At 54.4% G+C, this 27,194-nt stretch overlaps 1 protein-coding gene across 3 annotated transcripts in view; it reads right to left on the bottom strand.

The window, feature by feature from the left end:
* The window catches only part of LTN1 (listerin E3 ubiquitin protein ligase 1), a 390,185-nt gene that overhangs the window by 56,884 nt on the left and 306,107 nt on the right, over positions 1 to 27,194 (bottom strand). For all 3 annotated transcript variants that reach the window (XM_078774055.1, XM_078774056.1, XM_078774057.1), the window contains 2 exons: positions 9,051 to 9,228; positions 7,118 to 7,328 (listed from right to left, as the gene is read on the bottom strand). In XM_078774055.1, the coding sequence (XP_078630181.1) occupies positions 7,118 to 7,328; positions 9,051 to 9,228 (389 nt within the window). The remainder of the gene's footprint in view (positions 1 to 7,117; positions 7,329 to 9,050; positions 9,229 to 27,194) is intronic.

Raw genomic sequence — 27,194 nt, 5'->3', positions numbered from 1 at the left:
GGTGGACAGCACCAGGGAGCCACGGACTCCCGCGCAGGCTCAGGATGATCTTCTTTTAGCTGCCTTCATTGCAGGGGTCTCCTCCCAGGAACTAAGGCTCAAGCTCTTAGAGAAGACCGACCTGACCTTCGCTACGGCACTCGAGCAAGGGAAAGTATACACCGAAGCGCGGATGCAATCGAACACCTATGATCGCACGCGCCTCTTGGCGGGCACTACACTACACGCCCGGCCGGAGAGTGCTACCGCCGAGGACGCGGACCTGCTCGCGGAACTCCGGGATGCTCCGGAGGAAGACCCAGTCCTGACGGCTAACGTTACGACCAGACCCAAGGCCTTACGCGGGGCCGCATGCTTTTTCTGTGGGGGGCCACGCCATGCCCGGCACGTGTGTCCGGCACGAGACGCTATATGCCATTTGTGCTCGCAAAAAGGACATTACGCAAAAGTGTGCAGGAAAACGGCACGCGGCTCGCGGCTCATTGAATCGCGCGGTCGCGGTCGCGCGGGCGCGGCGACCTTGAATGGGCTCATTGCGGAGCCTGCGAGCGGAGCCCGAAACCCGGCGCCTTACCCGACTTCGAAGGGGAGGGCCCCTCTCTGCGGGCCCCTGGGCGCTCAGACGTCCTTGGCGGGCGTCACCGGACAGCCACCACAGTCTCATCCTCAATCGGGCACGAAGTACGTGACCTTGACCAAACTCCGGGCCACGCAAGGGGCTTTGAAGCCTCGCCAAGCCCCAGCGGAACGTTCTCCTCGTGTCGTCCACGAGCTAACGGTGGCCCTCACCCCGGAAAAGGCGATTTCGAATACTACGGAGGCCTTTTCCTGCCAAAAGTGTCAAAAGGCGATTTCGAATACTACGGAGGCCTTTTTCTGCCAAAAGTGTCAAAAGGCGATTTCAAATACTACGGAGGCCTTTTCCTGTCCGAATCGTCAGATTTTGAATCGCGAAACACCGGAATGCTTGGGAAAGCCCTCTGATGGCGTTAATGGATTCCCCATGGTCAACGCAGACTCCGGCCACGACCGCAAAACTGCTGCTGGCATAGGATCCACCCGCGAGGCTTGTCCGACCCATTCGGGGGGCTCAGTCCCACTCCCAGCAGCCTCGTCTGGCCTGGCTCAAGCCCTTATTCCCCTCATGGTCGAAGGCCATTGTGTTCGGGCCTTGGTGGATACAGGGTCTACGGATAGTTTTATCGACCAGTGACTTGTGCTCAGGCATGGATGGCGGATCTGGAGGTCTACGAGACGGATCTTCATGGCTTCCCAGGGGCTTCGACTCAGCACGAAGGGGGAATGCCGATTGAAACTCGTGCTAAAGGGACGGGTTTTCCCTGATGTACACCTTATGGTTTTACCCGCATTATGTGCTGATATTCTGTAAGGACACGATTTTCTTAAGCTGCATGGATGTCTGGTAATGGAGTTTGGTGGGCCTGACACGCTTGTTGTGGGGGCGGACGACGCGCTTGCGGTGTGCGCCCTAGCGCAAATGGACGTCCAGCCGCTTTCGCTGTTCCCCAATCTAACCTCCGACTGCACCCCTGTCGCGGTGAAATCACGGCGCTACTCTCGCGCAGACATGCAATTCATTGCGGACGAAACGGCTCAGCTCTTGAAAGACGGCATCATAGAACCTAGTAGGTCGCCGTGGCGTGCGCAGGTCTTAGTGGTGCACAGCGAGGCCCATCGCAGACGCATGGTAATCGACTATTCCCAAACGATTAACCGCTTTACACAGCTGGATGCCTACCCCCTTCCGGGGATGGACGCGCTGGTGCAACAGGTGTCCCAGTATTCGGTCTATAGCACTCTCGATCTCCGTAGTGCGTACCACCAGATCCCTATCTCTAGGGCGGATCGTATCTATACCGCATTTGAGTCGGGGCAGCGGTTGTACCAACTTACGCGATTGCCTTTTGGGGTAACGAACGGGGTCGCTTGTTTCCAGAGGGCCATGGATGACCTCATTGCGTGGGAGCACTTAACCGATGTTTTCGTCTACCACGATAATCTTACGGTTTGTGGATATGACCAAGGGCACCATGATGCTAATCTGAAGCGCTTCCTTGAGGTCGCGCAGAGGTATCACTTAACTATGAACGAGGATAAGTGCCAATACTCCCTACGCACGATAGATCTTCTGGGGTACACCGTGACCCATGGCTCTGTCGCTCCGGATAAGGAGCGTCTGCGACCTTTGCTCGACATGGCCCCTCCCTGTGATCGGGCGTCCCTGAAGCGCGCCCTTGGGCTGTTCGCCCATTACTCCAAATGGGTGCAAAGTTTCTCCGCGAAACTTCGCCCCCTCGTGGCCTGCGACACCTTCCCACTGTGTCCGGCCGCATTGGCGGCCTTTGATGGCCTTAAGGCCGACAACGCCCGAGCCGCCGTGGCGACAATCGACGAGAGCGGCTCTTTCGTCCTCGAAAGTGACGCCTCGGATCAGGCCATCGCGGCGACCCTCTCCCAGGGGGGGCGTCCCGTGGCTTTCTTTTCACGGACTCTTACCACCGCTGAGCGGCGACACTCGTCCGTTGAAAAGGAAGCGTATGCGATCGTCGAGTCTATTCGGCGATGGCGCCCGTACTTGCTCGGGCGGAGCTTCCAAATCATCACGGACCAGCAAAGCGTTGCGTTCATGTACGACACCTTACACGCCCAGCGCATTAAGAATGAGAAAATCACTCGCTGGCGTATCGAACTCGCCGACTTCTGTTACACCATCAAATATCGCCCGGGGAAGGATAACCGGGCCGCCAATGCCTTATCACGACCGGCTACATGCGCGGGTATCACCTCTTTGGAGGGCCTACGGGTGCTGCATGCCACTGCGGGCCATCCCGGCGTAACGCGTTTCGCTCATTTTGTGCGGTGTGGCAATCTCCCATACTCGATTGACGATATCCGCCGTATCTGTCGCGACTGCGCTATCTGCGCGGAAATCAAACCGCGTTTCTATAACCCTCCCATGGGGACTCTAGTTAAGGCTACGCGACCGTGGGAACGCTTGGCGATGGATTTCAAGGGCCCATTGCCGGTGTCGAGCGGCTCTCGCTATCTGCTCACTATCGTCGATGAGTACTCGCGATTCCCCTTTGCTTATACGTGCGCGGACATGACTGCTGCTACGGTGATGCGATGCTTACAGAACTTGTTCTCAATGTTCGGTTACCCGGCCTATGTCCATACCGACCGGGGTGCGGTCTTCTTGTCTCAGGAGGTGCGCGGCTATCTGCTCCAAAATAACATTGCTTCTAGTTATACCACGCCGTACAGACCCCAGGCTAATGGGCAGATCGAATGCTTCAACGGGATTATCTGGAGGGCCGTCATGCTCAACCTCCGGACCCTCGGCCGGGGCCTCGATAAATGGGCTTGGTCGCTACCTGCGGCGTTGAACTCGATCAGGGCTCTCCTGAGTACGGCAACCAACCAAACTCCCCACGAGCGACTTTTCCACCACCCCAGGAGCTCGGGGTGTATACGGTCTTTGCCCAGTTGGCTCGCTGGGCCCGGGCCGGCCTACCTTAAACGGGCGGTTCGCGCGAGCAAGTACGACCCCCTAGTGGACAAAGTGCAGATTCTCCAGGCTAATCCTGAGCATGCTCGTGTGATGACGACTGATGGCCGTGAGACTACTGTCTCCGTCCGTCACCTTGCCCCTTGCGGGGTCGCCGACCTGAGTAGGGAATCGGACGAACCGATCGAACCCATCTATGAGACTATGGCCTCTCCCGACGCTCCCATCGCCGAAAGTCTACCGACCCTCCCCTCGCCGAGTCTACCTGGGCCCGACGACTTGGAGTTACCCCCTTCGTCACCCGACCCTGATGGCGCCTCCGACGCCGGGGACACAGGGATACGTGATGCCGTACCCGGGGAATTTCGGACGCGTGCGGGCAGAGAAATTCGCCGCCCGGCCCGATACGGTTGGGTCGACTGATGTTCCGCACCCTGTTCGTGCTGACGCTCACTCGCTTCTAGCCGCACTGCCGCATAATTCTGACGGGGGGGAGAATGTAGTGAAATCGTATTCGTACTGAACCCGGGGTGATGCTCGCTGCTCGTTGACACCGCTGGGGGCGTGACTATAAGACCCGCTGCTGCGGACGGTGCTCTGAGACTTCTCCTGTGACACGTTACATCTGGTAGACTCGCTAACGGTACGCCAGCATAGAATATCCAGCTTGCTTGCATTGAATGTTATGAATGGTCCCATGTGATGTCACATCGTATACTTATTGTATTTCCTGCATTACAGGATGATGTTATGATCTAAATGGGATTAAACCACCCGTTGGACTAAAGTTGTGTGGACCTGATTGGTTTTCCACAACAGCTGCCATTGCCATTTGTACGAGATTCGGGTCTCGACTGGACAGAGGGATTCGGGTTTCGACTGGACCCCGGTCTAGCGATCGCTGGAGCGAATCAACTTCGCCTTGGAGAAGGTTATAGAGACATTGAGGAGTGTCCTTTTTCACTCACTTGGAGCGCAGTGAGTTATCTGACTTTAGTTGATGGTACCATCCTAAGATATATATAGAGTACACAACAACAACATGCATTTTAAAGGCCATTTTCCCTGCTAGAGCGGGGGTTAGCCAAGATATATATATAGAGTGCACTCTGGATTGTTATTGGTTGTACCGTTATTCTTGTGTGTGGTTTTTAATACAACATTTGCTCGTTTAAAATCATTGGTGTGGTTTCACTGTTGATTTCTAACACAGAATAACATATTTTTCTGCCGTGGCTCCTCTCGGGGTTCGGAGGGATACCAAGACCAGCAGGTCGGGGAGGAACATGTAACAGCAGCCAAGAAGGCTGCAAAGAAAGAGGTAGCAAAGGCGCAGGAGGCATGTAGGAAAATGTTCGGAGAACGCTTGGATTCGGAAGAGGGTCAGAGAGCGGTATTCAGGATTGCAAAGCAGATAGCGAAAGAGAGGTGTGATGTGATGGGGGTGAGTTGCTTGAAGGATGAAGTGGGACAAATCGTTGTGGACCCAGATGGAATTAAAGGAAGATGGAAAAGATATATGGAAATGCTGTTCAATACAGAGAATGAATGGGATGGCAACATAGAGAGTAACCCAGTTTTAGGACCGGCAGAGAAGATACCTGAGAAGGAAGTTGAGGAAGCGATAAAAGCAATGAAGAGTAGAAAAGCGGGAGGGCCGACGGGAGTTGTGGGAGATATGTTGAAGGCAGCAGGAAGTTGGGGTGTCAAGAGAATGACAGAGATCTGTAATCTGGTGGTGAAAGAAGGCCGCATTCCAGTGGTTGGGAACTGAGTACCCTCGTCCCTCCATACAAGGGGAAAGGTGACCTTCTGGAGTGTGGCTCGTACCGAGCGATAAAGTTATTGGAGCATGGAATGAAGGTATTGGAAAGGGTGTTGGAGAGGAGGATAAGGAAGAAGGTGAAGATCAACGAAATGCAGTTTGGATTTATGCCAGGAAGAGGAACGACAGACGCGCTCTTTATTGTGAGGCAGTTGCAGGAGAAGTACATGGAGAAGAGGAAGAAGTTGTTTCTTGGGTTTGTTGATCTGGAAAAAGCATTTGATAGGGTTCCACGCGAAGTATTGGCATGGGCATCGAGGAAGTTAGAAGTGGAGGAATGGTTGATCAGAGTAGTGATGGCAATGTACAAAAGAGCGCGCACAGCTTTAAGGACGAAGGATGGGAACAGTGGTGAGTTTGAGGTGAAGGTGAGAGTGCATCAGGGGTCGGTACTAAGTCCACTACTATCTGTAGCTGTGATGGAGGTGCTGGCTCAGAACGTAAAGGAGCGTTTACCGTGGGAGTTGTTGTATGCAGATGATCTGGTGTTGATTGCGGAAAGTATGGATGGACTGAAGGAAAAGATGAACAAGTGGAAGGAATGTATGGAGACAAAAGGTCTGAAGGTGAATATAGGAAAGACGAAGGTGATGGCAAGTGGTAAAGCATGTGGTGAGGTGGAAAGAACTGGGAAGTGGCCATGTGCTGTGTGCAGGAAGGGTGTCGGAGTGAACTCCATTCAATGTACAATGTGCGCTGAGTGGGTTCATCAAAAATGTAGCGGTCGGATAAGGGTCATTAACCAGTGTGGCAGCTACATTCAAATGTAAGGTGTGCATAGAGGGAGCTGCAGATGGAGGAAATGTTGAGTTAGATCTTGGAGATGGCGTGAAGCTGGAAGGTGTGAAAACATTTTGCTACCTCGGAGACTGCTGAATGGAGAAGGTGGATCAGACTCGGCGAAGGTGGATCAGACTCGGCAACGGTTGCTGGAGTGAGATGTGCATGGAAGAAGTTTCGGGAACTGAGTGGCGTGCTGATGAGGAGGGGAGTGTCGTTGAAGGTGAAGGGAAAGGTGTATGCTGCATGTGTGAGAAGTGTTATGATTTATGGGAGCGAGACATGGATCATCAATGTAGAGCAGCAACGAAGGCTGGAAAGGGTGGAAATGCGAATGGTTCGGTGGATGTGCGGAGTATCGTTGAGAGAGAGGAAGACAAATGATGAATTGCGAAAGATGATGGGAATAGAGCCTGTGATTGATGCTGTGAAGAGGAACAGGTTGAGATGGTTTGGTCATGTGTTGAGGAAGGTTGAAAGTGACTGGTTGAGAAGAGTGATGGAAATGAATGTAGAAGGAAGTAGAGGACGGGGAAGACCGAGAAAGACTTGGCTAAAGATGGTGGAAGAAGAAATGCGGGCAAGGGGGTTAACAAGGAGAGATGCAGAAAATAGGGCAAAATGGAGAAGATTGTCATGGGGACCGCAAGACGAACCCCCGCTCTAGCAGGGAAAATGGCCTTAAAATGCATGTTGTTGTTGTTTGTTGTATATATATACATATACATACATATATATATGGTTCTTTTGAGTGAAGTTATAACCCGAACTTCAAATGCTGTTCAAATTCACCGCAGGTCTGCTTAAAACGAAAAAAAATGGAGAATACGTGGATGTCCTGAAAAGACCTGCCGGTAAAAAGTTTTACTTTGAGAAACGAAGCTTTTTTACGAGATTTAGAAACTTGTGTGGCAAACCACAGCGTATATTTGTCATGCGTGTAGATTATATCGAAGATTAAAATGTAACGCCGAGCACTGTACCTGAGATTTCAAGTGCTGACGTGGATTCCTGAAGCATCTCTGCACATTTTCTTCTATCCCTCAAGAGCTGTGCCACAAGCTTGCCGAACAGGGTGACAGCGGCAAGAAAGGTGCTCTGTGGTTCACAATGACTCACTATCGGTTCGGGAGATGTGCAGGCCAACTGCTCCACCACAACCAGTCTTCCTTCCACAAATGCAGCATTCAATTCCTAATCAGAATGAAGGAGAAAAAAAACAAGTACATTAAGACTAACCCAAATAGTTACAAAAGTTGCCTTGAAATGTATAGTTGTGCAAAATGCTGCAAAGAAAAATGTCTCTTTTATGACACTATGGGGCCCGTTGGTCCATTGTACCAAATTTTCATTGGTCTTCACCGCCTTGTAGCATACCTGCCTGCCGGACTCTGGGGTATTTTGATTCCTCAGAGTCTTTTGGGTGGTCAGGGACTTTTGGGGCATAGGGGACTTTTGGGTCTTCTGTGCCTTCCAGGTCTTTTGGGTATTGTGATTATATATTCTCTCTTCTCTCTGTGATTATATATTCTCTCTGTGATTATATAGTCTTTTAGGTCTTCGGGGTCTTTTGGGTTTTCGTGGACTTTTGGGTTATCTGGGTATTTTGGGTCCCTAGGGACTTTTGGGTCATCTAGGTCTTTTGGGTCCTCGGGAACTTTTTGGTGCCCTGGATCTTTTTGGTCCTCGGGAACTTTTGGGTCTTTTGGGTCCTTGGGAACTTTTGGGTCTTCTGGGACTTTTGGGTCCTCGGGAATTTTGAATCTTTTGGGTCCTCGGGAACTTTTGTGTCTTCGGTGTCTTTTGTATCCTCGGGAACTTTTGGGTCTTCTGGGACTTTTAGGTCATCTGGGTCTTTTGGGTCCTTGGGAATTTTGGGCCTTTGGTGTCTTTTGTGTCCTCGGGGACATTTGGGTCCTCTGGGTCTGTAGGGTTATTTGGGGTCTTAAGGATATTAGGGGTCTTAAAGGGTCTTCAAGGGTCTCGGCAGTCTAAAGAGTTAAAAGATACATTTCAATAGTATGTAATATGTAATTAATTAATAGACGTATGTAATTAATAGACACAAAAAGTATCACACACACACATACACAAACACAGACACACAGACACACACAACTGATCCATTTATCGTCGGCTAGCTGAATGCACCCGGCGTTGCCCGGGTTCTTTTTGAATGAATTTAATCTTCTGCACATCGGTCTGACGGAGCCCAGTATCAGTTCGTGCTCAACGATTCCTTGTTCTTTCTTCTGTCGGGCCCCGCGAGAGAGAATTTTGAAAGCATGTGTTGCAATCAGTCAGATATTCCTATTAAGTGCAAAAGTTGTACTTGAAGAGAATTTTGAAAGAAGAAGAAGATTTATTGCAAGGTGGGCCCAGGCTGGCCGAGGCGGCCTCGCCCGCCTCGCCACCTAGCCTATAACCATCCCGGGGCCCGTCCCGACAATTTTTGTTTCCGAGGTTTCCTCCTATCTTTCACCGTTCAGGAGATTAGCGCATGCAGACAAACAAACAAAAACTTTCTTTTATATATATAGAAGATAGATAGAGACCACCTTTAGAGGCCATTTTTCCCCACAGAGCAGGGGTTGGCCTTTTTTGGGCACCGTGGTTCCCTTTTTGAAGCAATGTTTTATGGTCGGATGCCCTTCCTGCCGCCAACCCTGTTAGTCGCCTATTGCGACACAGGGAATTACCAGTGAACTGGAACTCAATTTGCCGACCTCGGAAGGATGACAGGCTGAGTCAACCCCCTGGTTTTTAATTCAGCAATTGACCGGGATTCGAACCCAGGATGCTCGGATCCCAAGCCAGCACCCTAACCGCTAAGCCAACACCAAGCTATATTTTATATATATATAGATAGAAGAAGATTAATGGTGAATATGACAATGCCATTTGAGACCAACATACCATGGTGTCCACATCCGCCCTGAGTGTGTCCCATTCCTCAGCACTCGGCAGGAGGTGAAACAGAAACAAGTCGATAAGGGATGCGCAGGAGGGATCGGGGTTGAAAATATTTGTGTCAGAGATAGTTTGACGGTCTGTCTTAACGAGCTCCAAGCTCTTCTTGACCACGTGCTCCACACTGGGGGGAAAGAGAGATAAGATCTTAGTTCTACAGAACCATCCATGTGAATAACAGGTTTTTAGCCTGCTGTCCCTTTGGCACTCAGACAGACAGCATTCCTTAATTGCACAGGTACAAAAAATGGTATAACTACATGGTATAACGACAACACGTGTATAATTCGAATATAAATCCCCACTCTCTCTGGAAGCATCCTGGGAGAGGGAAGGATGGGGGGAGTTGAGGTGTGGCAAATATATTGTTACAGATTTCAGGTGGGCCTGCGGAGATCAAGAAGGGGAGTGGGGTTCTCCCGGACCCGCTGTCCAACCCCGGACCATGAAGGTGACGGACCATGGATAACAACTCCACAACCCAACGGGTTGCTAAGCAACCACAGACGCTGTCTGTGATGGTTAATTCTGGCAGGGTCCTTGTGTCTAGTCTCGCATTACCTTTCCGATCAATTAACTACTCCAGACGGGGAACCACGCTCTCAACATCCCAACCTAGTCTATTTATATTAAGTACAGCCGAGCGAACCGTAGGTGGGAATTCGTCTAACTTGCGTAGCAAATCATGGGGCATAACGTCCCATCTATCTATTACGTACTACATCTAACCAATAAAAGAACAAGTACAAAAAGTTTTAATTAAAACAAAAGCCGCGTCGATGTTACACAATGCCTAGATGCAGCTGTGCCTATAACGTCGATGTTATAGGCACAGGACATTCCTATTGATTCGATTACTTGATGTTATTTTTGTGCAAAGTGAAAATATATCTCGGCAATTTCCCGTGTGTGGCGACGAATTTTTAATATATCTCAGCATTTTCCCGTCTGTTATTTCAGGCGGTGTATGACTGACCATGCCGCGATTTAAAATATATATATCTCGGCAATTTCCCGTGTGTGGCGACACGTGAACGAAGCTATGCTCCTCTCTCCACATTATTGTGACGACGTATAAATTAAATATTTCATCGTGACGATTGTCATCAAATGGACGAATTTTTAATATATCTCGGCATTTTCCCGTCTGTTATTTCGGGCGGTGTATGACTGACCATGCCGCGATTTAAACAAAATATATATATCTCGGCATTTTCCCGTTTCTTATTTCGGGCGGTGTATGACTGACCATGCCGCGATTTAAAAAAAATATATCTCAATGGACTTGAAGTTACAGGCCTTTGAGAATTCATTTCGTTCTATAAAGGGCAACTTTCATCGGATTTTCTTCCCGTTTTTTTTCAACCGAGTCTAAAACTATGTTAGCGACTGTGAAAAAGGAAATGATATATCGAATTTGATTTGAAATAAAACTGTGTGAGAGAGGAAGACACCACGGGCCTACAAAACAGGCCTCAAAGCTATGCGAGTTAATAAAATGGTGGATATTTGTTTATATGAAGGCTCTCCCAGAATGGGTGGAGCTATGGTTCCCAGAATGGGTGGAGCTTTGAGGTTTTGTCTTCTCTGCAAGAACAAGAAGAAGAAGAAGAACAACAACAACAGCAGAGGGCACTCTATGAGCAGCGTCTGCGACGCGGCTAAAAACACATATTGGTTAGGTTTGGAAAAGTTATTATTACCACAGAAAGGGTACGTAATCATAAGCAATGGCAATGCACGTATTTACGAGCAACAAAAAAAAAACAATGCAGTTGCACAAAGAAAGTCTTATCCCTTAGGCATGAAAGAACCCCTTAGAGCCCCTTGCTTCCTCTAAATACAAGACAGGCACACCTCGGACATTCCGGGAAGATTCGGGAGAAAGAGCCAGAGAGAGAGAAAGAAGAAGAATTTGGGTATGGAGATGACCCCTGGCTCACCAGTGCATACAGTGTGCAGGATGCATAGTACATGTACAAAGACGTATTAGAGAATCAGTCGGTTAGCTTTGTCAGAGATCGCTTCGCTCACTCAATGGGTCCATTCTGCTGGCTTCTGCTTGGCAAGAGAACTCCTCTGACGTGAACTCCACACAGACAGGTTTGATACTCGGCAGCACAAACAGTCCCTGCCCAGGATCGACAGTGCAGACTGAAAGCGAGCAAGAGGATTCCTCCAGGACCGAGCAAGAGGATTCTTACAGCGTGAAAGAGTCTTGCCCAACGACAAAGGGAGTCTGACAAGAAGGAGAGGCTTGTTCAATGAGAAGGAACAAAAGAAAAACCAGATTGCTGCTTCGTATCACTATTTATTACTCTCCTGCCCTGCCTTGATCAACGTCCCCCTCGGCATCCAGCCACCCGATTGGCTGGCACACTATGGCCAGAGCATTCAACCAATCCGATTGGCTGGTGTGCTATAGTCTGAGCATCCAGCCACGCCAATTGGCTGGTGCATTATGGTCTGAGCATCCATGATCTCTCTCTGCTGCACAGGGGTGGGACAGCTGGCACTGCTTGATGACTGCACCCAAGTGCCGATCATGCAGAGGCCACCCCTGAAGTGCTGGAAATGGTGGGGAAACTGGTAGCCATGTGGTATTTGCTTAGCGGTGCTATCGAGATTATTCGTTCAGTTATTTTACAGTTGTAGTGTGGTCTGAAGTGATGTGAAATAAAATGTCCTTGTTCTATGAAGTGATGCATGAGAATGGGTGTTGAGGATCAGTAAACCACATGCACTGGGCCACGTCAAAGTCAAATAAATATAAATACAACGTCAAAGCCAAAGTGAATATAAATACGTCAAAGCCGGCTTGACTGTTCCTGTTGGCCATTAAGGTGTGGTGTAAATGGGCCTAATAGTGAAGCTCGGGCTGGCACCGTGTTGGTTTTTGTCAAAGCGGATGTACCAATAAAATTAACAAGATTTGTGGCAATGTCGGAATCAGTTTCCTCCCCTCGTGCAGTCATCATAAATTTGCCTTGTCGAATATTAAGCCAATAAGCAAAGTGTTATGTGTTCCTCCCCGAACCCCGGTTACGGTGCACCTCAGAGTCTCGAGCGCTAACCCTCAGCGCTAACCCCCGCTCTAGCGGGGAAAATGGCCTTAAAACGATCATTCATTCATTCATTCATTCAGAGTCTCGAGAGGGAACACGGCAGAAAGATTTGTTATTTTGAATGTTCTAATAAACCATGGTAAAACTACACCAATGCAATTGTAGAACAAAAAGTAATTGTATTAAGAACTCTCACATACACAATAGGGGTGGGTACTCTTCCTAGTTGTTAAAGAGTTAAAGAGGCCTTTGATACAGAATAACAAGTTTGGAAATTGTCGTTGAACAAAAAACCAATGTACCCAGATGAGACCACCCAACAAAAAATTATCAGATGTGATAATAATCCTCTCAGGTCTCATGAGCATTCATGAGTTATTTTTGAGGGCCTAAAGTGGCAAATCGGAGCAATACCACACACGTCCACCTTTGAAACTTGCACCATTGTCAGTGCTGAGACGTCTTTTGTAGGCTTACCCAGATACATACATACAGCAGACAGCAGAAAGGCATACAGCAGACAAGTGCTGCCCTCTACCTGTCAACATGGGGTATATAATTTTTTTGTCCAAACAATTTGACAAAGTGAACAGTCCATTCATCTGTTCCTTCCGTTACAGGTGTGGAAAATCTGGATATCTATCTGCTGTTAGCTGAATGTAAATTAACTTCAGTTTCAGTCATCAGGGTGGAATGAACCTTTTTAGCAAAGTCTGGATTGTAAATTCTCGAAACAACATATTCGATGGTCTCTCCTTCAGCCAAGCTCCATATGCTCTCAGCACTCTGACTCCCCCGAGCTCTTCCAATATACACGCGTTTTTCTTGTAACCCCTTAAGGGGTTAAACTCCAAAAATTGAGGCTCACTGCACACCTACAATCTTCTGGTCCTTGTTTCTCCAGCTTATGGAACCGCCTTCCTCAGTATGTCCAATCTCATTCGTCCACACATGATTTAAAAAGCAGGTGGTACACCATCATCACATCTCATCACCATTCCTACCTGCAAGCCTTTCTAATCCAATTAACCTCGCTATGCCCCCAATACCCAACTGTCTGTCTGTCTGTCTGTTATTACCTCCAACACTGAAGGTGGACTGAGGTTATGTTTCCATCCATCTGTCTATCTGTCTGTTTGTGAGCAGGATATCTCACAAAGTTATGGACTGATCCGGAAGAAACTTGATGGACAGGTTGAGTGTGTGACAGGGACAAATTGATTCAATTTTGGTGAATATCTGGATCTGGATACAAGTATTTTTTTTTTAAAGTGATTCTTCATAATTGAGAGATAGGGCTAAAAACGACATACAGTATTTTTATTTTTTTTGTATACAACATCGAGGCTCGTGAAAGAGCTAACATTAATCACACAAAAAGTGAAACCGACACATAAAACACAAAAAACAAGGGGAGCGGTAGACAAGATGGGGAGAGAGGGGGAAGGACACAAACACAACATTTGAGAGCAGGGACATCGGGAGAAATGTGGGAAGGGGAGGGCTTGGGGGGAGGTGGGAGAGGTATAAAACATATGAACACTGCAAGGACCTCCAGGAAAGAAGTTGGAATTTCAAAAAAAAAAAAAAAAGTGTATCTGGGGTGAATTAGTGGGGGTAGAAAATATCAAGGTTTTGGATTTATTTTTTTTTATTTTTTTTGTATACAAGATCGAGGCTCGTGAAAGAGCTAACATTAATAAGATGGGGGAAGATAAGAGATGGTGGTGAACAGCTGTTTTAAAGACCTGGAGGGAGGAGTGGGATTGAAGGGAGTGGGGGAGTTTGTTCCAGAGGCGGGAGAAAAGGGGAATGAAAGAGTGAAGGTGAGCAGAGAGCCGAGATTTTGGCAGTTTAACCATAAGAGGGTTGCAGGCAGATCTTGTACGACCTGAAGGAATATTGGGGGGACAGAGCACAGAGAGAGCTGGGGGAGCAAGGCTGGAGAGGAGTCGGTAGAAGACAGAAAGACCACCAACCTGCCTGCGTTGAGTGAGTGAAAGGCCCTCGGAGTTAACTTCATCGCAGGAGATTCCAATGATTCTGAAAGCTTTGGTTTCAACAGCGTGAAGCCGAGCTAGGTGTGAGGCAGGAGCACCAGCCCAGAGGGGGGAACAGTATTCCATTGAGCTGCGGATGAAAGCCTTGTATGTGGTGAGGAGCTCAGGTGTGCCAAGGAAGGACTTCGCACGACAGAGGATGCCCATTTGGCGACTGGCTTTGGAGGCCAGCTTGGAAATGTGGTTTTCCCAAGAAAGATCATGGCAGATAATGTACAATGTTTAGTACAATGTTTCAAAATGTTTTGGACAAGACATAACAAATCTTGGTAGATGAGTTGGGTCGGTGACAGGAACAAGCCAATTAGATTTTGGTTCAGGTCTGGATCCGGTAATTATACGTTGACAGAATTGACTGAATAGTTTGTAGTTATATTATTTATTACTTCCAATAGGTGTGTGAACCACCGACTCTGAGCCTATACACCACCAGTGTGCGAAAAACAAATGCACGTGACTCGTAATTGCATGAATATCGATATTTTTTTAGAACTCTGCAGGCACTGTTGGGACCCAAGAGCTTTTAAATGAGGTATCATTCAGCATTACATGTGCTGTAGTTATGGTGTTTACCCTGTACAGACACAATCACACAACTTCCATTTACATACATACCAGCAGATAACCCGGTTCCATCAAGCTGTTGCAAGGGAATTAGTTCCGAATAGAGTGTGGAATATATGTGGAACATATATATATATATACATATATATATATATATTGTTACGGTTTTGCACGACCCCGTTCCCTTACCAAGGGGAGATTAAGCCGCTTGTTCTCCTTGGGTCTTCGCAACCGCGAGACTCGAGTCGCCACTTCCGGTCAGACGCGGGACAGGGTTTCGGGACAATTTTCGCACGTACCTAAGTACCCATGCCGCCGCGGAAGCGGGGATCAAGTCTCGCACGAACCACGCGTAATTTGAGTACACCCGAGCGGATTGCGTACCACATGGTCCGTGCAGTTACCTTGGTATTGGAATCCGATTAGAGCGATATAATTCGTACCATGCTTAGTCAATGATGGAAAACACGAGACGGTCGAATCAAAGAAATAACAGGTTTAATTATTATTTACAATGATTGGTAGAAGAAGCAGAGACACAGGGCAGTCTTAAACAGTCTTACTTATCACCGGACAATGGGCCCACGCACACTCACAGGGGGATGAAGGAAGAATTGTTCATGCGCTGAACGCGCCGGCTTTGGTCGTCCAAGAACAGCTCACCCGGCGTGGCCCTCTGGCGGTCGCCGCACGTTCCCCAGCGAAGACAGGCAGGCGGGCGGGAAGGATCCTCGCGGCGCGTGTATCGGCAAAGCAGGCAGGCGGAAGGAAATATTCACGCGTCTCTGGCCCGGCACGGCTGTCTTTCACAGCACGATTAATACAACTGCACGCTTTCACTCTCATAACTCAACGGAGGATCTGACTCAAGCTCAATGGAGAACTCAACTTGTAACTCATGCGCGTTTTACCTCATAACTCAACGAGCGCCTCTCCTCATAACTTAATTCAACAGAGGACCCCGGCTCACAACTCGTCTGCCTCCCTTCTCATAACTTGGCGCTCTGAACCAACTCTCATAACTTGTCACAGCGCATCCCCTCTCATAACTTGTCACAGTGCGTCTCTCCTCATAACTCCACAAGCGCCTCTCCCCTCATAACTCCACGAGCACCTCTCCCCTCATAACTTGTCACAGCGCGTCTCTCCTCATAACTCCACGAGCGCCTCTCCCATCATAACTCCACGAGCGCCTCTCCCCTCATAACTGAGGTGGGGGCTTCGGGCACAGGGTTATATGGTTCCGCCCTGGCCCGCATCAAATGTTCCAAACCACGCCTTTTGCCGCAGTGGTAAGCCACTCCCCTCGAGCCCTGATTGGCGGCTCGTGCTTACCGGTCACTCCCACTCTTCCTGTCCCGCCTTCCTTTGGCCTTGATCGACTTGTTCAGGCCGGCCTCGTGGGATTTCGCGCCAAATCCACAAGCATCGAGGCAGCATAAGCATTGGAAGGAGACCTAACTCTCATTATTCTACTCAACGCAAACTAAACATAGGGAAAGGACTACGCTTACACTTACTAAGAAATAACTGAGCTTAAACGAGGCTACGTGTTGTTGTGTAACTAAACTATGAGGGGAAATTAACCTTTATTGTAGAAACACAAAACCGCAACAATATATATATATTTTTTTTTGTATACAATATAGATGCTCATGTAAGAGTGACCATCAATCACAAAAAAACATAAAACATATAATAAAGGGAGCGGGAGACAAGATGAGGAGAAAGAGGGAAGCACACAAGTACGTAGAGAACAGGGACATCGGGAGATCTGTGGGAGGGAGAGGGCTTGGGGGGAGTGGGCAGGGGAAGGGTGGGGTGGGAGAAGTAAAAACAAATGGACACTGCTTGGACTTCAAGGAAAGCAGTCGGTATTTCAAAAAAGTGGATCTGAGGTGAATTAATGGGGGAAGAAAAGATCAAGGTTTTGGGTGGGGGAAGACAAGAGATGGTGGTGAACAGCTGCAATTTAGGGAGTTTGACAGCATAATGGCAGGGGCCCGTGGAAATTCCGCATAATGTCAAATGTGACTTCAATTCCTCAGTAGCCCTTCCTTCTTCAAGTCTTAACCCTCTCCCCCTTCCCTGGTTCCAGCCACCGGTTCTCAACCCCAAGTCATCATGTCCCACTGCCAAACCCCAAGTGCTCTACCTCCGCCTCCCAAACACAAAGCTTCAATCCCGCTACTGCTCTCCACACTCCAAGCCTTCAAACGCCCTCCCACCACATATCCTCAACTCTTCCACCCCCCACAACACCCCAACACCCTTCCCTCCCCCCTCACCCCCACCAACAGTCCTCAACTCGCAACCAAACCCTCTCCCCACCCCAACGTCCAAACCATCCCCTCACAACTGTTTCCTCTTTGCTCTCTCTACCCCTTCCAAACACCAACCCCTATTCCCCCCCTATCTCCCCTCATAAAAGCAAAAGCGCATTCTTACATCAATCACACATTCGTACATCAGATAGATAGATAAACAAACAGACAATACACAATTGCATTACACAAGGGCATTCTTACACCAGACAGTCAGACAGACAGACAGACAGGTATAGATAGATAGATAAACACAGGCAACTATAAAGATAAGATAGACAGATGTACACACATACACATAGATAGACAGAGACAGATAGACAGACATATAGATAGAGAGACAGATACACACAGAGATATATATGACAGACAGAGACACATTGATAGATGGATATATAGATAGACACACAAATAGCTAGAAAGACACAGATAGATAGACAGACACACACACAGATAGTCAAGATATACACACACACACACACACACACACACACACACACACACACAAACACACACACACACACACACACAAACACACACACACACACAAACACACACACACACACAAACACACACACACGAAAATAAAGTGGCAGCATTTGTCTGAGTCTGAAGTTCCGTTTCCAGTACACACACTCGTTTGTCTAGCCTGGGTTTGAATCCCGACCAAGCTATAAACTGTCATCCCGGTGTTTCACAGGCAGGGTGATTTATCCATGTGTGTGCCATCCATCAAATGGATGTTAAGCCGGATGTCCCATCTGCTGTCATTAGTTGGTGGATGTTAAAGATCCCATTGTAGCGGTTCCCGCTGAATGTACACAATCGCCTTGCACCTGCCAGGACGCGGCCAGGGCGCGATCGCCATGCCGGGCTCGTCCGGACGGGCCCAGACGCGCCTCTCCTGGGCATGCCCGGACTCGCTGTTCCCGGGCACGCCCGAACCTCCCGGGCACGCCCGATCTCGTCTTTCCCGGGCATGCCCGCTCTCGCCTTTCCAGGGCTCGCCCAGAGCGCCCGGGCACGCCCAGCCTCGACTTGCCAGGCCGCGTCCAGGACGCCCGGGCATGTCCAGACTCGCCTTTCCAGGGCTCGCCCAGAGCGTCCGGGCATGCCCGCTCTCGCCTTTCCAGGGCTCGCCCAGAGCGCTCGGGCACGCCCAGCCTCGACTTGCCAGGCCGCGTCCAGGACGCCCGGGCATGTCCAGACTCGGTTTTCCCGGGCAAACGCCCTGGCATAAATGTGTATATATATATTGCTGCCCGATAAATGGGCTTGTCAGAATACCTGAGCTGTTTTGTTTCAATAAAGCAACTCGGACGAATTCCGTCTTTGGTCGCGTCAATTCTTTCGACTCGCGTTGGAGCGCAGCTCCTTCACTGGTGACCTACCGACATGGACACGGCAGTGACTCTTAAACTGCCTACCTTCTGAGAGGCTCACGCGGCTGTTTGGTTCGCCCAGGCGGACTCCCAGTTCGCCCTGCGAGGCATCACCGCGGACGACACCCGCTTCCACCACGTCGTGGCAGCGCTCGGTTCCGCCACCGCGGCCCGCGCCTTGAGCCTCCTCGAGCACCCGCCGGCTGCCGACAAGTATGACGCGCTGAAGACGCTCCTCGACGCTTTCGCCCTCTCACCGGCGGCACGCGCACGGCGCCTGCTCGACCTGCCCGAGCTCGGCGACAAGCGCCCGTCCGAGCGCATGGACTATATGCTCTCATTGCTCGGTGAGCACTCTCCAGATTTTCTGTTCCGCGAGCTGTTCCTTCTCCAGCTGCCTCACCCGGTACGCCTCGCCCTGGCTGGCACGTCGATCACCGATCCCCGCGCCCTCGCCAGGGAAGCCGATAAGATCTCCTCGGCGGGCCAACACATCGGCGCGGCTACCTGGAGCCTGCCGCCGTCCGAGGCGACGCCCACGACGCCCGAGCGCCCTGCGCAGTTGGAGGCCGAACTGCCGGTGCAACTGGCGGCCGCCACGCCGCGCCGACCGCTTCCGACACGACGGCCGGGGCCTCCACCTGACCAGGCGTGGTGTTATTACCACGCCAGGTTCGGACACAAGGCTCGGACGTGCCGACCACCGTGCACTTTCGGCAAGTCGGGAAACGGCCGGGCCGGCGTTCATTCCCAGCCATGAGCGCCGGCCACTCGGGCAACTTGCTTTTTATTCGGGACAAAGCGTCCGGGCGGCGTTTCCTTTGTGACACCGGCGCCCAACTGAGCGTCATACCCGCCTCTGAGCAGGACAGGCGGGACGCCGTTTGCGGCCCCTCTTTGGTCGCTGCTAATGGCTCGGTCATACGCACTTTCGGCCCGCGTGGCGTCACCCTCTGCTTCGGCAGCCAGCGCTTTCAGTGGACCTTTGTGACCGCCTGCGTCCCCATGGCTTTGCTGGGCGCCGACTTCCTCTGCGCGCACAGGCTGCTGGTCGACGTCAAACGTCGTCGCCTTGTCAACGCCGAGACCTTCAGCTCCCTGGCGTGCACGATGAGCAGCTCCGCGCCGACCGAACTGGCGTGCGCCCTCCTGACGGCGAACGAGTTCGCTCGCCTGCTCGCGGAATTCCCGGCCCTCACGCGGCCTACGTTTTCGGCCGTCGCAGTGCGGCATGGGATCGAGCACCACATACCCACTACGGGCCCGCCGGTCTGCGCCAGGGCCCGCCGCCTCGACCCGGCCAAGCTCGCCGTGGCAAAGGCCGAGTTCGACACGTTGGAGCACCTCGGCATCGTGCGGCGCTCCAATAGCGCGTGGGCCTCACCACTGCACATCGTGCCAAAGCCGGGGGGCGGATGGCGCCCGTGTGGCGACTACCGCCGCCTCAACGACGCTACCACCCCCGACAGGTACCCGATCCCGCACATCCAGGACTTTTCCGCCCGTTTGGTGGGACGGGTCATATTTTCCAAAATTGACCTGATACGGGGACACCACCAGGTACCTGTCCGGGCGGCCGACGTCCCGAAGACGGCCGTCATCACGCCGTTCGGCCTGTTCGAATTTTTGAGGATGCCGTTTGGCCTCAAGAACGCGGCCCAGGCGTTCCAGCGCTTAATGGACGGCGTGCTGCGCGACCTGCCATTTCTTTTCGTCTATCTGGACGACATCCTTGTCGCCAGCACGTCCCGCGACGAGCACCTCCTCCACCTCCGAACACTGTTCGGCCGCCTCAGCGAGCACGGCTTAATTGTCAACCCGGCCAAATGCCACTTCGGCACGACGACCGTTGACTTTTTGGGCCACCGCATCACCAAGACCGGGGCCGGGGCCGTGCCGCTGCCGACCAAGGTCGAGGCCATCACCACGTTCCCGCGTCCCCGTTCCATCAAGGCCCTACAAGAGTTCCTCGGCATGGTGAATTTTTATCACCGATTCGTGCCCCGCGCTGCTCAGCTCATGCGGCCCCTTTACGAGGCCCTCCGGGGCAAGCCGGCCAAGCATGACATCGTTTGGTCCGCGGCCATGGACGCGGCCTTCGCGAGCGCGAAACGGGCCCTCGCCGACGCAACGCTGCTGGCTCACCCGGTGCTCAACGCGCCCATCGCCCTCACTACGGACGCCTCCAACTACGCGGTGGGTGCCGTCCATGAACAATGGGTGGACGGGGTTTGGCAGCCACTCGCTTTTTTCAGCCGGCAACTCCGGCCGAACGAGTTAAAATACAGCACGTTCGACCGCGAGCTGCTCGGTCTATTCCTGGCCGTTCGCCATTTCCGACACCTCCTGGAGGGCCGCCCGTTCACGGCTTTCGTCGACCACAAGCCGTTGGTCTACGCAATGGCCAAAGTCACGGAGCCGTGGTCGGCCCGCCAGGAGCGCCACCTCACCGCCGTGTCGGAATTCACCACGGACATCCGGCACGTCGCCGGCAAAGACAACGCTGTGGCCGACTGTCTTTCTCGGGCCAGCGCGAACGCGGTCCACCTCGGCGTGGACTTCGTGCTCATGGCGGCCGACCAGACCACCGACACCTCGGTGCAGGCCCTCCGGGCGGCGGACACGGGCCTCCGCCTGGCCGACATCCCCTTCGCGGGCACCGTCCTGCTCTGCGACGTCTCCCAGGGCCAGCCTCGCCCCATCGTGCCCGTTTCCTGGCAGTGCCGCATCTTCGCCTCCATCCACGGCCTTTCTCACCCGGGCCGGAAAGCTTCTCAGAAGCTGGTGTCGGCGCGTTTCGTCTGGCACGGCCTTCGACGGAACGTCCGCGACTGGGCCAACGGCTGCACGGCCTGCCAGCGGGCCAAGGTCCACCGCCACACCCAGGCCCCGCTAGCACCTTTCACCGTGCCTGCACGGCGTTTCGACCACATCCACGTGGACCTGGTGGGTCCCCTGCCCCCATCGCGGGGGTTCACCCACCTACTCACCATGGTGGACAGGACCACCAGGTGGCCGGAGGCCGTGCCCCTCACCTCCACCACCACCGCCGACGTGGCGCAGGCATTCATCGCCACCTGGGTCGCGCGCTTCGGCGCACATCTCGTCCGACCGTGGCCCACAGTTCACGTCCGAACTTTGGGGCGTGGTCGCCCGCTCGTTGGGGGTCACGCTGCACCGCACCACGGCCTACCACCCCCAAGCCAACGGGTTGTGCGAGCGGTTTCACCGCTCCATGAAGGCCGCACTCATGGCCGGCCTTCAGGACGACGGTTGGACCGACCGGCTGCCGTGGGTCCTTTTGGGCCTCCGCACGGCCCCCAAGGAGGACCTCTGGGCGTCCGCTGCCGAGCTCGTCTACGGCCAGCCACTCCGCGTCCCGGGTGAGTTCGTGCCCGACGCTACCAGTCCCTGGTCCGCCGCACACCAGCGCTCGGACCTCCAGGAGGCCGCCCGACGATTTGCCCCCGTGCCAACGTCCCGCCACGGTGGCCCCCAATCCTACGTCCCCCCAGCGCTTCGCACAGCGGAGTACGTCTTTGTGCGTCATGACGCGCACCGGGGGCCACTCCGGCCGCCGTACGACGGGCCCTTCCGGGTCCTGCGACGGGGCGACAAGTCCTTCGTCGTCGACGTCGGCGGCCGGTCGGACCGGATCTCTGTGGACCGCCTCAAACCGGCGCACGTGGACGTCGACCGACCACCACGGTTGGCCTTTCCTCCGCAGCGAGGCCGCCCCCCGTCCACAGTTCCCCCCGCTCGACCACCCACCACCGGATCGGACCCCCCCCCCCCCACGACCCTCCAGGGGTCGCTTCGGCCGGGTCATCCGGACCCCCCATAAATTGACCCTGCCGGTGCAGGTCGATTCTGGAGGGGCGTGTGTAGCGGTTCCCGCTGAATGTACACAATCGCCTTGCACCTGCCAGGACGCGGCCAGGGCGCGATCACCATGCCGGGCTCGTCCGGACGGGCCCAGACGCACCTCTGCTGGGCATGCCCGGACTCGCTGTTCCCGGGCACGCCCGAACCTCCCGGGCACGCCCGGTCTCGTCTTTCCCGGGCATGCCCGCTCTCGCCTTTCCAGGGCTCGCCCAGACCGCCCGGGCACACCCAGCCTCGACTTGCCAGGCCGCGTCCAGGACGCCCGGGCATGTCCAGACTCGCCTTTCCAGGGCTCGCCCAGAGCGTCCGGGCATGCCCGCTCTCGCCTTTCCAGGTCTTGCCCAGAGCGCTCGGGCACGCCCAGCCTCGACTTGCCAGGCCGTGTCCAGGACGCCCGGGCATGTCCAGACTCGCCTTTCCAGGACTCGCCCTTGACACCCGGGCATGCTCGGTCTCGGTTTTCCCGGGCAAACGCCCCGGCATAAATGTGTATATATATTGCTGCCCGATAAACGGGCTTGTCAGAATACCTGAGCTGTTTTGTTTCAATAAAGCAACTCGGACGAATTCCGTCTTTGGTCGCGTCAATTCTTTCGACTCGCGTTGGAGCGCAGCTCCTTCACCATGGTGTCTTTCGCCAAGAGGGGCTTGGTATGACCGGAATCCTGCTCATATTATAAATTCCTGCCCTGACTAACTGCTGGGAGGGCAATGGCAATCCTCCCAGCATCACCCTTGCCAAGCAGCCAAGGATCTGCCTTCAGGCAGAGCACACAATCAATCAATCAATCAATGAATACTCTCATGCTCTCTTTTTTCACATACACACGTATTACACTTCATTTTGCAGTGGCTTCTGTGATATGTTTTAAAGTTAAATGGCTTCTAATTGCAAGTTGTAGACACAGACTCCTAATATACATGTTGTGGTGCTGTGCACACACGATTCGTTTGCCAAGAAGGTAGGCCACCACGCGTTGTACAAACTGAAATGCTTTATTAACAGCTCGCACGTAAGCACTGGGCGGGCTCGACTATCGTGGCTCCCGGGCGTGGCCGTTCGGCCGAAAGGCGGGGCATGTCCTCAGTTCCACCCTGCGCCTCGTGACGCCTTCGCTCCGGGCATGGCCCGAGCTGCGCTTCCACGCCCGGATGCTCGCGCCACCCACTGGTGCGCGGAATTATTGCCCATTGACAATGTGTCCGACACACGCGCCCCCCCCAGAATTCCCGTGCACCTGAAGGGTGAGCTTGCGGGGAAGCCGGATGACCCGGCCGAAACGCCCTCTGGCGATGCGTGCAGGGCTGGGGGGTAGCGGGACGGCGGGGCTGGGGGGTGCCGGGGGTCTGACCGCCGGGGGGCGGCCTCGACGCGGAGGCGGAGCTGCTTGCGGGGGGGTGGTCCAGATCGAGGTGGGCCGGCTTGAGGCGGTCCACGGAGATACGATCCGGAGTACCGCCGATGTCCACGGTGAAATGTTTGTCCCCGGTCTCCAGCACGCGGAAGGGCCCGTCGTACGGGGGCCGCAGCGGTGCCCGGTGGGCGTCGTGCCGGACGAAAACGTACTCCGCCGTGCGAAGCTCCGGGGCGACGTGGGAGGACGGGCAACCGTGGTGGGCCGTCGTCACCGGGGCGAACCTCCTGGCGGTCTCCTGCAGGGTGGACCGCTGTTGCGCCGCGGACCAAGGAGCCGTGGAGTCAGGGATAAATTCGCCCGGTACCCGCAGCGGTTGTCCGAAGACCAGCTCCGCCGAGGACGCGCACAGGTCGTCCTTGGGCGGCGTCCTGAGGCCCAGCAGGACCCAGGGGAGCCTGTTGGCCCAGCTGCCGTCGCGGAGGCTGGCCCGGAGCGCGGCCTTCATTGAGCGATGAAAGCGCTCGCACAGGCCGTTGGCCTGGGGGTGATGGGCCGTGGTGCGGTGCAGCTTGACGCCGAGCCCTTGTGCCACCGCTCCCCAGAGGTCCGAGGTGAACTGGGGGCCGCGGTCGGACGAGATGTCCGAGGGGGAACCGAACCGGGCAACCCACGTGGCGATGAAGGCTTGCGCGACGTCAGCCGCAGCCGTCGCCGCCAATGGCACGGCCTCCGGCCACCGGGTGGTGCGGTCCACCATGGTGAGGAGGTGGGTGAAACCCTGCGAGGGGGGCAGAGGTCCCACCAAGTCGACGTGGACATGGTCGAACCGCCGCTCGGGCACCGTAAACGGGGCCAATGGGGCCTGGGTGTGGCGGTGGACCTTTGCGCGCTGGCACGTGAGGCACGTCCTGGCCCAGTCGCGGACGTTCTTCCTGAGGCCATGCAAGATGAACTTCGCCGCGACGACCTTCTGGGAGGCGTTCGTGCCCGGGTGGGACAGGCCGTGGATGGCGTCAAAAACCGGGCGCTGCCAACCAGCGGGCACGATGGGGCGAGGCCGGCCGAGGGAGACGTCGCACAAGAGGGCAGTGCCCGCGACGTCGAACGGCACCTCGGAGGCCCGTGACGGCGGTCCACAAGGCCTGGACGTCGGGGTCGGCGGACTGGTCCTCCGCCATCCGGGCATAGTCAATCCCGAGGTGGACCGCATGTGCGACGGACTGGGAAAAGCAATCCGCCACCGGGTTGTCTTTACCCGCGACGTGACGGATGTCCGTCGTGTACTCGGACACAGCAGAGAGGTGACGTTGCTGCCGGGCCGACCATGGCTCGGCGACCTTGGCCATCGCGAACACAGGGGGCTTGTGATCGACGAAAGCCGTGAACGGGCGGCCTTCGAGCAGATGGCGGAAGTGTCGGACCGCCAGGTGGAGCCCGAGCAGCTCGCGGCATAAGGTGCTGTCGCGGCGTTCGTGCGGGCGAAGCTGCCGGCTAAAAAACGCCAGCGGCTGCCAAGCACCACGCACCCACTGCTCGTGCACCGCGCACACCGCGTAGTCCGACGCGTCGGTGGTGAGGGCGATTGGTGCATCGGGCGCCGGGTGCGCCAGCATGGTGGCGTTGGCCAAGGCCAGCTTTGCGCCCGCAAACGCCGCGGCCATCGGCTCCGTCCAGGCGATGTCACCTTTCCCGGCTTCCCCCGGCGGGCCTCGTGCAGGGGGCGCAGGAGATGGGCGACGCGGGGCACGAAGCGGTGATAAAAATTCACTATGCCCAGGAATTCCTGGAGCCCCTTGATCGTGCGGGGGCGCGGGAAACGCCTGACCGCCTCCACCTTGGCCGGTAAAGGGACGGCCCCGTGCCTGGTGATGCGGTGCCCCAATAAGTCGATGGCGGTGACGCCGAAACGGCACTTCGCGAGGTTGATTATCAGGCCATGCTGGCCCAGGCGTTTGAAGAGCGTGCGGAGGTGGAGCAGGTGATCCTCCCGGGACGCGCTCATGACTAGGATGTCGTCCAGGTAGATGTAGATGAAAGGTAAGTCACGCAAGACGCTGTCCATGAGCCGCTGGAACGCCTGGCCGCATTTTTCAACCCAAAAGGCATCCGCAGGAACTCAAAGAGGCCGAAAGGGGTGATGACGGCCGTCTTTCGTACATCGTCCGGTTGGACGGGGACCTGGTGGTAGCCCCGGATGAGGTCCACCTTGGAGAACACGGTCGTGTTTGCCAACCGGGCGGAAAGGTCCTGAATATGCGGGACCGGGTAGCGGTCGGGGGTGGTGGCATCGTTGAGCCGGCGGTAGTCACTGCACGGCCGCCATCCGCCGTCGGGCTTGGGCACAATGTGCAGAGGAGAGGCCCATGCGCTGTTGGAGCGTCGTACGATGCCCAGCCGCTTCAGCGTGGCGAACTCCGCTTTCGCCACGGCGAGCTCCGTGGGGTCGAGGCGGCGCGCCCGGGCGTAGACCGGTGGTCCGACGGTGGGGATATGGTGCTCCACCCCGTGTTTGATGGCCACCGCTGAAAAGGTTGGCCGCGTGAGTGCCGGGAAACTGGCGAGGAGGCGGGTAAACTCGTCCGCTGCTGGAAGCGTACAGACTAACCTCGCCGGGACGGAACCACTCAGCAAGCCGCTTGGCAAGCCGCTCGGTGAGCCGCTCAGCGAACAAGCGAGCGAGCTGAAGGTTTCGGCCTGGACGCTTAACGTCCACCAACAGCCCATGCGCACAAAGGAAGTCCGCACCGAGCAGGGCCATTGGCACACTGGCGGTGATGAAAGACCATTTGAAGCGCTGCCCTCCGAACTGCAGTGAGAGGCAACGCTTCCCGAATGTGCGGATGGGTGTTCCGTTGGCGGCGAGCAAGGCGGGGCCCCCGGCCCGCGGCTTGCTTGTCGGACGCGGAGGCAGGGAGGACGCTTACCTGCGCTCCCGTGTCGCACAGAAAACGACGACCAGACGAGGTGTCCGTGATGCACAGGAGGCTGCTGGAATGGCCGACGCTCATGGCCGCAAGTGAGCGCCGGCCCGATCGTTTCCCGACCCGTCGAAAGAACACGGCGGGCGGCACGTTCTAGCCTTGCGGCCGAACCTGGCATGATAATAGCACCAGGTTTGCGGTGGTGGCGGCCGCGTCGGCCATGCCGGTGGCGGTGGTGGTGGCGGTCATGGGCGGGGCGTAGCAGCGGCCACGAGGGAAGCAAGGGGCGCTGTAGCCTCCGCACCGGGATCCACTACGGCAGCACCGTACACCGACCGCGTGTCGCAGGCTGCGAAAAATTTGTCGGCCTCTCCGGCCAGGGCACGGGGTTCCGTTATTTTTGAACCGGCCAGCGCGAGGTGCACCTGCACAGGTAGCTGGCGGAGGAAAAGCGCTCGGAACAGGAAATCCGGACGCTGGTCTCCAAGAAGGGACAGCATAAAATCCATCCGAACGGACGGTCATGTGTCG

Source organism: Myxine glutinosa, chromosome 3 (assembly GCF_964187855.1).
Source record: "Myxine glutinosa chromosome 3, kmMyxGlut1.1, whole genome shotgun sequence".
NCBI classification, from domain to species: domain Eukaryota; kingdom Metazoa; phylum Chordata; class Myxini; order Myxiniformes; family Myxinidae; genus Myxine; species Myxine glutinosa.
This window is presented reverse-complemented; position numbering and strand designations above follow the sequence as displayed.